This window comes from Rana temporaria, chromosome 10 (genome assembly GCF_905171775.1).
Source record: "Rana temporaria chromosome 10, aRanTem1.1, whole genome shotgun sequence".
NCBI lineage: Eukaryota > Metazoa > Chordata > Amphibia > Anura > Ranidae > Rana > Rana temporaria.
The window spans coordinates 67,460,184-67,474,990 of record NC_053498.1 but is presented as its reverse complement, the minus strand read 5'-3'; the positions used below and the strand labels follow the sequence as shown (position 1 = coordinate 67,474,990).

Below are 14,807 nucleotides of genomic sequence, written 5' to 3'. Positions count from 1 at the left end.
GGGTGACCCACAGGTAAAAAGGTTGAGTGATCTAGCTCCCCTGAGCTCATTTTCAGGTTGTGGGATTTAAATGTATTTCTGTACTTTGTATGAGGAAGAATAACTAAAACTCAAGGGAAATATTTCACCTAATCATTCCTCATTTGCTGTTCTGAGATTGTCCATTTTTACTATTTGTGCCACATTCACTGCTGTTTTATATTAGGCGTTAACACTACTACCATGTTTTTTTTTTATATTTTAGGTATGTCTGCTGTTACTCATACTTTCTGTGAATGGTACACAGTGTAGCTCAGGGTTTATGTCATGCTCTGTGCTTTGGGAGATCAGTTTACTACTACAATGATGATGACATTCAACAACAGGTAGTAGAAGAATATGTTTTCTATTTTATAATTCACCTGTATATCTGAATGACTTCTGCTCTGGACTATAGCAGCCAATATGGTGATATACTATTATAAATGTGTGGTTAAGTTCCTGCATAAACTATGAGGTGATAGACTATCGCCCAGAGGCGATTCAGTTCGCATGTGTTGCGCTATATAAGTTTCTCATTCACTCACTCACTATACAGCTCAAGAGGTGTTACAGCGGTGTACATGGATGTAAATGTAATCATTTATAATAGTAAAAGTAGTGCTCAGACACTCAGAAAAGCTGTGGTGCTTATACTGTACATAACTGAGAAAAGTTGGAAACAATACCCTGTTAAATAAAAATTGATATTGAATCAAAACAGGATCTTTTTTTTTATAATTTTTTTTAGGTTCTCCCAAATATGTTTATTAACTCTGAATACTAATAGCAACAGCATAGTCCTGTTAATGTTGTTTCATAATCTAACCTCACATCCTGTTATGTGATCTAAAAGTATTATGATGACAAATTCTTGATGACTGAAGAAATACCAGAGATTTCAGTAATTTCTTCGAATTTCATATGGTCCCCATACTGTGTTTGTATCTTCCTTTGGCCAAGCAGAGCTATCTTGCATGGGACTTGTTTCTGCAGAGTCCTCTTGAGAAAGGTGATGAACCATCTTTGGGGTCAATTCATTGTTCACTGTCATAAATGGTGAAAAGGCATAGGAAGAGGTAGCCGGAAAAGTAGTAGAGTAGTGAACATCTTCTAGAGGATGCAACGAATAAGACTGAGTGCCCTGGGATGAGGAGGACCCTCTGCTAGCACTCCTGTAGTGTGTGACTCCATTTTCAGATGTGATGCAATTTGTGGATGATGATACCGTTTGTGAAGCATCTGTGCATAAGGCATCCAGCTGGTTAATTGAATCGTTAACTGTCGGTTCCCATGAGTCTCTCTGAGGAATAAATTACACACAGTATTAATAGGCATATAGAAAATTCTATCTATCTATCTATCTATCTATCTATCTATCTATCTATCTATCTATCTATCTATCTATCTATCTATCTATCTATCTATCTATCTATCTATCTATCTATCTATCCAAGTATCAGGTCCTGATACATCCTTTTATGTTTATAAGGGTGAGTAATAACGGGGAACAGCTACAACCTATTGCAAGCCACTTTAAAATTGTCTACTTAAATTTCGCTATCCCTGGACTGAGCCCCACCCCATCAACATGTCAATAAAGTTTTAGAAAAAACTGTTGTGAAATAGCTTTTCCAGAAAAGTTATTGAGGTACTATATGTATATATTGTACATTCACTTCAGTCCCTGTAAAAGCACATACTAGGGTCAATTTAGACAGTTGCCAAGTAACCTATCACCATGGTACTGTAGCGGTCCAGTGTTTGGAGCATCGTCATTCTCTTATAGCAATCTGCCTTCTGAATTTGAGTTCTAAATGTAAGTGAGTGCTTCATATGCATATTACCATTGTGTTATAGCTGCTGTAAATCATCAGTCAGAATGACCCAATGCTCATTGGTAGCCCTTCATCATAATAATGCTTTAAAAGATTTATTAAATATTAAAGTGGTTGTAAACCTCTGAAATTAAAAATGAACAAAGCATATCTTTCTACAGTGTGTACCTCAATCCACAGAACCTAGTAGAACTATTGCTATACACTAGGGTTTATTTACTAAAGCTGGAGAGTGCAAAACCAGGCTCACTTCTACATAGAAACCAATCAGCTTCTAATCTTAGCTTATTCAATTAAGTTTTGGCAATAAAACTTGGAAGCTGATTGGTTGATTGGTTTCTCTGCAGAAGTGAGCCTATTTTTGCACTCTCCAGCTTTAGTAAATAAACCCCACTGTATTCAACTTCAGTGTAAGGTAAATGAAAGACAGGCTTCACTTTAAATTGCCACGCATCGGTCATGCCCCTTCTAAAGGGGCATGTCCAATGGGTGGGGATTTGAGTTGAAGCCTGTCTTTCATTTACTTTACACTGAAGCTGAATACAGTGGGGTTTATTTACTAAAGCTGTGTGCAGTGGTATCTGTATGCTCTATTATATCTTGGAAATACGATTTGCTCTATGTTTGCCAGCACCTGAATACAGAATGTAAACCTGGGAAACTGATATTGCAGGCTTGGGTGGGCGCTAGTCTGTTATGGTACTAGTGTGAATCGTATTTGCTCTCTCCTTCTTCTGCTATCTGCTTAAGTAATTTCTGACAGACCTGCCAAAACCATCTTGTTGCCTCAGAAGAAAATGATTATTTATTCATGCGGCTACCATTTTTTTAGGCGGACCTGAATGGGAGCTCCGTGCTCCTCTATGGAGCCATGGAAGTCAGCGGTGACATGCCTGCTGACATCCAACCCACTCCGATCTGCCAAAGTGTGAAGGAGGAAAACCCTATTTTCCGTCCGTCTGGCGGATCGGATCGGGTGACAACGGACTCTATGGTCCGCCGTCATCTGATCCCCCATAGGGGATGTGCAGAGACAGACCTGTGATCTGCCAGCTCAGCGGAGATCGACAGAGCTCCATGTGAAAGAGCCCTTAGTCATCATGGATTTATATCAAAGATCTGATATTTTGGCTACAATATCATTTGTCTCTATTTATATTTCCTAAGCTCACAATATTCATATTTCCTCTGGGTACGATTCCTAACTTTGCTTTCTTCAAGTGCAACAGCCTCCAGCAAAATCTGGACTAAACGTCTGACTTTTTCTGGGTGTCTCAATTGCCTCCATTCCCTGCTGTGGTTCCTCCTGTCGGTGGCTACATCACTAAAATAGTCATCTTGGGCCAATGGGATAAAATCACAGCACACAATGGGGGAACAGGCATCTAACACACTTGGAAGTGTAAGGACCTGAAGAGGCCTGTTGGATTCTGTAGCAAAGCAAAGTTATCCACAGCAAACTGGAGAGGTGAGTATTAAAAGCTTTCTTCTGCAGGAAGATTTTAGAGTTGTTTTTATTTAGGCAACAGAATTGGTTTAACAAAATAATTTCAAAAGCTGTGCTAATTATAATAATAATCACACACTTGATCTAAATACATAAAAAGTAATCTATAACCCCTCTGTTTCAATGTGAAGAAAAGAACAAGAGCCAAACAGCAAATAATGCAATAAATAAATCATAAACACAGTAAGCAACATATACAGTGGATATAAAAAGATATAAAAAGTGGATATAAAAGGATATACTGTAAAAAGTCGATGCACCTCTGTAAAAATGCTAGATTTTTGAGATGTACAAAGTCAGACCAAGATTAATTACTTCTGAATTTTTTCCACCTTTAATATGACCTATAATATGTGCAATTCAATAATAATAATAAAAAGCAATGTACAATAATGTGGTTGCACAAATATGCACACCCTTAACTGCTTCCGGACCAGCCGCTGCAGTTATACTGTGGCAGGCTGGCTTCCCTGCTCGAGCCATCGTAGCTGTACGTTGGCTCTTTAAGATGCCTCCGGCAGCGCGTGTCCCCGGAGCCAATGCGATTGCCCGGCAGTCGCGATTACCGCCGGGGCACCCACGATTGCTCGTTACAGAACGGTGTGTGTATGTAAACACACAAATCCCGGTTCTCTCAGGGGCGAGGAGACTGATCGTGTGTTCATACAATGTATGAACAATGTATGAACACCAATGTATGAACACCAATCGATCTCTTCCCCTAGTCAGGTTCATCCCCCTACAGTTAGAACACACATTAGGGAACACAGTTAACCCCTTGATCACCCCCTAGTGTTAACCCCTTCCCTGTCAGTGAAATTTTTACAGTAATCAGTGCATTTTTATAGCACTGATCGCTATATAAATGCAAATGGTCCCAAAAATGTGCCAAAAGTGTCTGATGTGTCTGCCATAATGTCGCAGTCCCGATAAAAATCGCAGATCGTCGCCATTACTAGTAAAAAAAATAATAATAAATTATAATAAAAATGCCATGAAACTACCCCCTATAACAATATATATATATATATATATATATATATATATATATATATATATATATATATATATATATATATATATATATATATATATATATATATAACATGTATATATAAATATATATATATATATATATATAACATTTATATATAAATATATAACATATAACTTTTGCGCAAACCAATCAATATACGCTTATTGCGATATTTTTTACCACACAGGAACACAGAATACACAGGAGGTTAAAGACAAAGCAGCTCTGATCCTGAGTACTGGCCGGGTTTAAATAGCCTGTTTGGCGCCAACATCTGTCACAGGTTCACGTAAGTGCTAGCGTGCATGACAATGCTTGGCAGCACTTGTATTCATTAGCCTCTACCCAATTCTTGCAAGCATGAAAGGGAAAATGTTTTAGCCTGTGCACAGAAGTCATCTCATCTATTGGCAAGCCTTTCCATACAATGTAGCTGGGCTTGTCAGGCTTCCATTAACACAACACAGTCCAGACATATGAAGAATATGGGAGCTTGTTGTCACATGTAGTACACAATGAGTACTTTCGAGAAATTCCTGCAGCTCTTTTAATGTTGCTGTAGGCCTGATGGCAGCTTCCCTGACCAGCTTTCTTTTTGTTTTTAATACATTTTGGAGCAACATCCGGTTCTTGGTAATGCCACTGTTCTGTTATATTTTCTCCACTTGTTGACGACCATATTAACAGTGTCCTATGGTATATTTAAAAATTGTAAACATTTTAGTACCTTCTCCTGACTGATACTATCCAACAATGAGATCCCTTTGATGACTTGTAAGTTCTTTGTGGACCATGGCTTTTGCTGTATGAGGCAACTGAGTAAGAGCCCATTCACACAGGGGCTACACGACTTCTAGCACGACTTTGGGAGGCAACTTGGACACGACTTGGGTATGAATCATCAGGCAACTTACAAGGTAACTTCAAGTTGCCTCCAGGACAGTACAAGGCAAATTCAAGTCGCCTCCAGGACAGGAGGCTTTCCAGTGGCCAATCAAACAACAATCAGCTTTGTGGGAGGGAGGGGTTTGCCTGAGAAATGTGTGTTATCTTCCTGTAATGTTGCTTCAGTTAAGACAGTGATCCAACTTCTGAGGCAACTTCCATTGAAATCAATGGGTACAAGTTGCCTACAAGTTGCCTAGAAGTCGGATTGAAGTAGTACAGGAACCTTTTCTGAAGTCGGAGCGACTTCAGTAGTGTACATTAAGACGGCTCCCATTCACTTCCATTCATTTTCTTGACCGCGCCACTTGAAGTCGGATTGCCATGTCGTCCCAGTGTGAACCGGCTCTTAATGTCAGGAAAATCCTACTAGAACAGCCAAACTTTATTTAGGCTTGATCAAAATCACGTTCATTGATGGCAGGTGTGTGTTGACTAATATTTGACATTAGTTTAAATGTTATTGAATAATTCTGGACACATCCACATCCCTAACTATTATGCCTTGTACACACGATCGGAATTTCCATCCGGATAAACGCCAACAGATTTTTCTGACGGAATTCCGTTCAAGCTGTCTTGCATACACACTGTCACACCAAATTCCGACTGTCAAGAACGCGGTGACGTACAACACTACGACGAGCCGAAAAAAATTAAGTTCAATGCTTTCGAGACTTGATTCTGAGCATGCATGTTTTCTTTCTCCGTCAGGGTTCCATACAGACAAACTGAATTTCCGATAGAATTTTTTTCCGTCGGAAAAAAAGAGAACATGTTCTCTTTCTAAGTCCATGGAATTTCCGAAGGAAAAACTCAGATGGGGCACACACACGGTCGGAATATCCGATGAAAAAATTCCGTCTGACTTTACAACCACATTATTTTTTCGCCACTAAATAACAATTTCAATTTGTTTTTAATTTAAATGCACAGGATTATAGGTCACATTAAAGGTGGAAAAATTCTGAAGTGGTTTATTTTGGTCTGATTTTTGAAAGTGCAAGTAGCCTTTTCCTCCAAAGTTCTCATTCCAGAAATATGATCACAAGAAATATCATCACAAAGTGTTTCTTCACCAGCAGCAACTTTAGGTAAGGAAGTGTTACACACCATGGCCTCCCAAAATACTCCCAAATACACAATGCCTTCATCAATAGAGAAAATGGCACCTGGCAATCAGGAGAAAATAAATCAAGCTCTTAACAGAGCAATATATGCTTCTGGATCAGCATGGTTAATAACTGAAATTCATAATGGCAGGAAGCTTTTACAATATTATGGGGGAAAGGGGGTGGTTACCTGTTCTCTTGTATAGGTAAAATGTTGCTATCATATACAGAACTTGTTATTCCATTTGTAACAAAAAGCAAATTTAGTGTATTTACTGAAAAAGCTGTACCTTTACTTCAAGCATAATACCTTTATATACACTTCATTTTGCCTTCCTAGTGTAACAAAATGATTTTCAATTCGTACAACTACTGTATTTGCCGGCGTATAAGGTGACTGGGCGTATAAGATGACTCCCTAATTTTCCAGCTAAAAGGTTGGTTTTGGGATATACTCACCTTATAAGACGACCCCCTTCTGACTTACCTCACTGTGCCCATTGCATACCTCACTGTGCCCATTGCATACCTCATTGTGCCCATTGCCTAGCTCACTGTGCCCATTGCCTACCTCACTCTGCCCATTGCCTACCTCACTGTGCCCATTGCATACCTCACTGTGCCGATCTCCATACCTTATTCCTGTATGCAGAGTCAGACTTTGGGCGTCCATTGTTCAAAAGTCGCGCCTTCACCTCGTCCTGTTCCGTGATAGGCGGAACACTCAGCTTCCCAGCAGAGCCTGTGTTCAGTGTTCTGCCTATCATGGACGTCCTCTCATCCGAGGCTGAGGACAAGAGGACGTCCGTGATAGGCAGAACACTAAACACAGGCTCTGCTGGGAAACTGATTGTTCCGCCTATCACGGAACAGGATGAGGCGTGGCTTTTGAACAATGGACACCTGCAGTCTGACTCTGCATACAGGTACCGGCGTATAAGAAGACCCCCTAATTTTTTAGGGATATTTTTAAGTACAAAAGGTCGTCTTATATGACGGAAAAAACGGTACTCCACACTGAATTTTTTATTTTTATTTTCTGAAAATGTTATTTACATTTTTTAAAAACAGGGGAATTTTTTTTATTTTTCCTATGGTTTCAAAATTTGGGGAATTTTTACATCTTTAGGAGAGGTAATTCACACTTAAGTGATCTCTGTGCCTAATCCTTTTTTAGGTATTGGTTACACTTTCCAAATTATTGAAACTTCTCAAGTGATTCCCAATATACAGACTCTTCCCTGCAGATTGGAACAAAAGGGTTATGTCTGTGTTTTCATTTATTGTCTTGAATGATTAATAGCACATTTTGTGATATTTTTTTGATATTATTAAAGGGCTGCAGCTAGGGCGGCACATTACATTTAGAGAGCTTGGAAAGTATTATTATTGATTGAGTCACTTTAATTTATTAATGATAGCGTAGTATAATTTAGAATTACTTACTAACAGATAATGTGATGGGTCACCAGGGAAATGAGGTAGGAGAGGTGGCAGCGATGAAGCACTGAACAGAGAGCTGCCAGCAGATGTTACTGATGTACTCCGGTAGTCACCTATAGAGTCAGAGAAATAAGGCTCAAGCAGGGATGGGTAGCTTTGGATGGTTGCTGAATCACAACCTATTGACTTTGACCCCAAGGGTGATGCGTAGATGTCATTTGAGTATTGCTTGGCACCATGGAACTCAGATTCAGGAAGGAAAGATCTTCGGACGCTGTAATACCCAGACAGCACAGGTGAACCTGGTAGAATATATTAATAAATTACAGATAGTTACATTATGTATTGCAAAATAAAATACAATTGAAATAAAATAAGCTGTAAAATGCAGAGAGGATTTGTATTTTGTTTTAGTCAGAAGAAATCCTGTTCATATACTTCATATCCCTTACATATACATGTAGATGAGATTTAATTGATCTCCAAACTCATGTGTGCTGCAATAGAGTTTAGAGCGACACAGCATATGGCGTATGTGCTTTAGTGGGTAAAAAAGGAAGTATGCATTGCGGTGCATAGCACTGTGTTGTGAATGGGCCATAAGAGTCAGTTGACTTGAAAACAGGGCACTCCTTTCTGCTTTATACCATAACAGGTGTTAAGCACAAGCAGGGAGGTTTATTGATGCTTGATCAAATTCAAAACTGCCTCCGATGATTAACTGATAAATCACTGTGTTTACTAAAATAACAAAGAAAGGCAAACGCAAGCATTTAAAAGGAAAAATCACTAAAGTTTGTTTAAGATTAACTTTAAAATAATAACAACTCACAATTGTCCCTATTCAATAAGGGGGGAAGCATACGTTTAAACATATTATTTTAGCTTGTTTTCATATGGTAGTGTTTTGGATATGGCATTTTGTAGACATTTATGAAGAGTTTTATTGGCCAGTAGACGGGATGGCTGATACATTTTCCCTGTTCACCATTATATGAATTTGGAATAAAAGGTGCCTATGTACTTCTAAAATAGTAATGCAAATCATGTATTTTTGTTGGTGGGGTGCTATGGCTGATGTAATCCAAGCTGAACAAGCTAGGTTGTGTATCATGTCTTTTTTGTATGGAAAAATTTAACATTTTATACAGTAAAAACTAAAAAAAAATCTTAAGCCCTGGACACACGATCCGAAAGTCGGCATCATCGGCCGGTTCAATAGAAACCGGTCAACATTCAGCCCTTGTGTACTGCACTGTGTACAGCCGGTGTCGAAGGGGTGTGACCGTTAAAGGTCTGCTAAATAGCTGAGAGTGCTGACTGGGGTGTTCTGCGGGGCGCCCCCCTGTTAAATCACAATAGAATCAGTGTCATCAGTTTTTTTCTTTATCTCAAAGGAGAGATGTTTGGCCCTGATATCTCACCAAAGTCCCCCCCCCCAAAAAAATTATAAAAAATAAAATTTTAATACAATAACATAAGATAATAAAACACTGACACCATCCCCCCACCCTACTGACACTTTTCACTGCCCCCCACCAAAAAAAAAAGCATTATGAAAAAAATTAATTGTAAAAAAATAAATACATACAAATAAAAAACTACTGACACCATCCATCGGCCCCCAAAAAGCATTTAGAGAAAAAAAATACCAAAAAATTAAGTTGTAAAAAACAAAACAAAAAAAAACAAGACAGTAAAAATAAAAAACTACTGACACTGTCAATTGTCCTACTGACACCATCCTGCATATACTACCCACCACTATACACTCCGCACTCCTCTCCTACATGTACCACCCAGCACCACACACTTCACACTCCTCTCCTGCATATACTACCTACCTCCTTACACTTTGAACTCCTTACTTGCACATACTACCCACCACCATACACTCCGCACTTCACACCTGCACATACTACCCACCTCTATACACTCCTCACTTCTCACCTGCACATACTGCCCACCTCGATACACTCTGCACTTCTTCTTCTGCAGATAATACCCACCCACAGGAGAAGCTGCCATCATGGCTGAGGATAGGTGGAGGTAGAGTATCCCCCCCCTAGGACCACCTAGGACCCCCCCAGCTGTTGCAGAACTACAAATCCCATTATGCCTCTGGGAGTAATTGTAACTGTCAGCCTTGCAATGCCTCATGGGAAATGTAGTTCCACAACAGCTGGGGGGCCCCAGGTTGCCTACCCCTGCCCTATCCCAAACCAGGAATTCAGATGTGTAATGAAAAAAATGGATCAAGTGGTCCAGGTATCGTGAGAAGAACTGAAGGACACCTATACCATTGTGATGGAGTTAAATAAAATGATTATTTTGTGTTTATGTTACATTTCTCCTAAACCACTCAAATGTTGCTTTTCTTTCTTATATTGTTTTATTTCTTTTATTTCTTGATATATATATATATATATATATATATATATATATATATATATATATATATATATATATATATATATATATACACACATATATATGTATGGGTGTATAAGAGTACTGTTACTTTCCTTAAAAGTCATTATATAGTTAAACAACCCTTCTGAAGTGATAAATGAAGACAGATGTTACTCACTCCTTCCATGGCCCCTGTGAGTCTGAGTGAAAAGACCTCGTGGCAACAGGGACATGTAATAAGAGACTATATATGTTGATGAACCAATCAGATGTGCTCATATGAATGATGTCATTTTGTCTATAAAGCTATGCTGGCAATAAAGTTCCTTCTCTTTTAATGTTGGACGGTGGAGGATGTAGACTAAAACTTCCCTTGTGTCTGCATGTTTCACTATTATGAATAGGCAGACAGTCAGAATGGGTTTTTGCCCAAGAGTTGTGCTAGGGGCTTATCAATCCTTATCAATTGTCGCGCCAACGTGGACTTTGTTTTTTTGGCCAGATGCGGCATCCCGAGATGTCGATGGAGTGCGACTGTGCGTATGAGAAGGCTGATCACCTTTACGAATTTTATGCTTCTTGCCTATAATCTTCCGCGCAGATGCCCTCCATTATCTCGTTCTGTTTGCTGCTTCATGGCCAGGCAAAGACGGGTAATTTCTTGAACAAAGTCTTTTTAAAGAGAACCTGTCGCCCTATTCTGCCAGCTGATATTCATGTTATGTTGTGTCCTATGCTGCCTTGAATGTGGCTATTTCAGGTGAATGTCTGTAGGAGACGGGTAGACAATAGGGATGAGCCGAACATACCCGCGTTCGGTTCGCACCAGAACGTTCGAACGGACCGACCGTTCGCGTGAACATTTAGAACCCCATTGAAGTCTATGGGACTCGAACGTTCGAATTCAAAAGTGCTCATTTTAAAGCCCAATATTCAAGTTATTGTTGGAAAACGTCTTTGAGAACCCGGGTCTTGCCCCAGGGAACATGTATCAATGGAAAAAAAAACTTTTAAAAACTGTATTTTTTTCTGGAGCAGCGATTTTAATGATTCTTAAAGTGAAAAAAAATTCAAAAATTCCTTTAAATATCATACCTGCTGGGTGTCTATAGTAGTGGCACGTGTTTAGAAATGTCCCTGCACAACATGAGATTACTATAAGAAAAAAGTAATTTAATACTGCTAGCGGCTTTAATGTAATGTTTGATCACTGCAATATGGATAAAAATCATTGAAAAAAATAGCATGAGTTTCCCCACCACCACTCCCCCCAGGTCATTACAAGACCCAGTGCCGATCCTGACCTCCCTGGGGCCCTAAGCAAAATTACATGGCACATTAAAAATGAGAAGCAGGGGGCGCTGACGACAGTGACATGTCACATTAAAGAGAGTTGAGAAGCGTGGGGGGGGGGTGTTCTGCTGTCGGAAATGACTCAGCCAGCGAGTTTAGAAGCGGGGTGAGGGGGCGAAAATGACTTCTCACCAGGCGGGGCCTCTAGTAATTTGGGGGGCCCTTTGCAGCTTTGCGTGGCCCTAAGCGGCTTGCATAGTGAGCCTATAGGGAGGATTGGCCCTGACAAAACCCTTTGGCCCTATATACTTTGAACAGCAGTATACAGGCGGTGCAAACAAGACAAGGACTGTAGGTTTGTTAAGTAGAATCTGAACCATGTCATACTTTGCTGGTGCATATTGCACAATTTCCTAAAGAGACCCTCAACAAACTACATGACACTTGTGCCTAGTGATGAGGCCATTGATGTTCCAGTGGTGGCCCGTGAGCCTGTGGCCATGCAGGCTTGGCCCCCCAAAGCGCACGTGCTGTGTGGCAACAATATGTTGATTATTTTAGGGGTGGGGGGGCCATTACAATGCCAGATCGTGGCTGAATAAATTATTTTTTTGGGAAAGAAAAATTCTAGAAAAAAAGGGGGTTGCCATCCGGGGCCCCCTTTGAACAAATTCTGTGAAGAACTCCTGTTCTCTGAAGGCCTCCATTATTTCTGCCCATATCTAACCCACAAACTCATCCACTGATCATAAAGTCCAAAAAATCAAGTTTCGTATCGTCGTACTGCACAATAGTTTTCCCGACGTTTTCTACCGACTGCGAACGACGTTCTCACTCACGGAATATCCCTTTATACACTGCAGTAAGAGCAACTGCATTTATGGGTAAAAACACAGCAAACGTGCAGTAAGAGTGACTGCGTTTATGGCCAAAAACACAGAAAACGTGCACTAACAGCGACTGCGTTTATGGGCAAAAACACAGCAAATGTGCAGTAAGAGCGACTGCGTTTATGGGCAAAAACACAGCAAACGTGCACTAACAGCGACTGCGTTTATGGGCAAAAACACAGCAAACGTGCAGTAAGAGCGACTGCGTTTATGGGCAAAAACACAGCAAACGTGCACTAACAGCAACTGCGTTTATGGGCAAAAACACAGCAAACGTGCAGTAAGAGCGACTGCGTTTATGGGCTAAAAAACAGCACACGTGCAGTAAGAGCGACTGCGTTTATGTGCAATTAAATAGCACACTTGCAGTAACAGCTAATGTGTTTATGTGCAATTATATAGCACACGTCCACTAACACTGAGTACTATGTTTAGGTGTAAACTAAACACTATGCAGGCAATACAACATGTTAGAGCACTGCATCTAGCACAATCTACTGCCTAACAATAGGAATAGCTGATCTAGCTAAGCTATACAGTGTATAAATATATGTACAACGCTAGGATGTATATATATCCTCTACACACTGGCTTTGGCCAATTATGGTTCTTCGTTTTTTGCGCACTGTGTTTGGCCAAGCATGCAGGGTCATGGTGCATGCTTGACCAATCATCAGCGCGCAATGCCGCAGTGAATTATGGGCCGACGCGCGTCACTCGAATTTGGCGCGAATGACCCGTTTTGTTTGAAATTCGTCGAACGTACGAACAGACGATGTTCGAGTTGAACATACGTTTGAGTCGAACACCAAGCTCATCCCTAGTAGACAATACCTCCTTTTCAATGTTCCTGAGCCGGAGACGCAAATCAGGCATGTCTCAGAGTAGATATGTATATATGTGAATGCACATATAGATATGTCTGGTCTCAAGAGAGCGGTCTCGGGAAATCAGATTATGGATAGACACAGAATGGTCGATGGTCTGTTTTTTTTTGTAAAAAAATTGACTAAACGAGGTGTCGAACTAGGCTGATGCGAAGGACAGGTGTTTGGTACTGATGTAACACGGTAATTGCCTTATCAGCTTATATGTATATTGCGTGCATACTGGCGGAGGGCAAAGTACACACATAATATATATTTTTTTAGTTATATATATATATATTCTGGGTTAGGGGTTATGAATTAACGCCCTACAGACAGAGGGGCTGAAATAGTCATATTCTAACTGTGTGTGTGTAGCTTAATGATTGTTCGACTGTTTGTAGTCTATTGTTTGTTTATGTCATAAGCGTGTTCCGTAAAAGTTCATTTAGGGAAACATTACGAGCAGCGGTCTCCTGCTCCATCCTGTCTGCTTTGAAATAAATCCCCCCTTTCTCCTGGCATATTAACCACTTGCCGACCGCGCACCGTCGATATACGTCCACAAGGTGGCTCTGCTGGGCGAGAGCACGTAATATGAAAGCCCTTATTAATTTAGTATTTTTGATTAATATAGAGATCTCTCTCTCATACATTTACATTGTATAAGTGTAAGTGGATGATGATTGGCATTTAAAAAAATGTGTGTTTTTGCACCATTTGTTTTGAAGAACATCTTACTCTAAAGCCTCATACACACGATCAGTCCATCCGATGAGAACGGTCTGAAGGACAGTTGTCATAGGTTAACCTATGAAGCTGACTGATGGTCCGTCGTGCCTACACACCATCGGTTAAAAAAACCGTGTCAAAACGCGGTGACGTAAAACACAACGTCGTGCTTGAAAAAACGAAGTTCAATGCTTCCAAGCATGCGTCGACTTGATTCTGAGCATGCGTGGATTTTTAACTGATGGTTGTGCGTACTAACGATCGTTTTTCCCATTGGTTAAGAATCCATAGGTTAAATTTAAAGCAAGTTGTCTTTTTTTAACCTATGGTTAAATAACCTATAGGGCATACACATGATCGGTTTGGACCGATGAAAACGGTCCATCAGACCGTTGTCCTCTTGTTAACCTATCATGTGTACGAGGCCTAAGGGTGTTATTTCAAAGAAAATGGGAGGTGTCAATATACGCAGCTTTGACTGAGCTTTTTATAGTGACAACTAGATGTTAAAAAGAAAGGTCGGTTAAAATAGTGTATAGATAAATTATGAATAAATGATGCAGTGTGATAGAGCCACAGTTGTGCATTAAAATGTCACTTTTTCAGGCTTTTGGTTGACGAATGTATTTATTGGGGAGAAACATTGTGTTTTTATAAATGGATCCATGTACAGTATTAGCACAGTGAAAATTCCTGTATGTTTGTCTACCCTGAA

At 40.0% G+C, this 14,807-nt stretch overlaps 1 protein-coding gene across 1 annotated transcript in view; it reads right to left on the bottom strand.

The window, feature by feature from the left end:
• Positions 1-402: 402 nt before the first annotated feature.
• C10H11orf53 (chromosome 10 C11orf53 homolog) overlaps positions 403-14,807 on the bottom strand; it is a 159,671-nt gene continuing 145,266 nt past the window's right edge. The window contains exons 4-5 of the mRNA XM_040325384.1: positions 7,903-8,201; positions 403-1,321 (exon numbers count right to left, since the gene is read on the bottom strand). Of these exons, the coding sequence (XP_040181318.1) occupies positions 920-1,321; positions 7,903-8,201 (701 nt within the window). The 3' untranslated portion in view covers positions 403-919. The remainder of the gene's footprint in view (positions 1,322-7,902; positions 8,202-14,807) is intronic.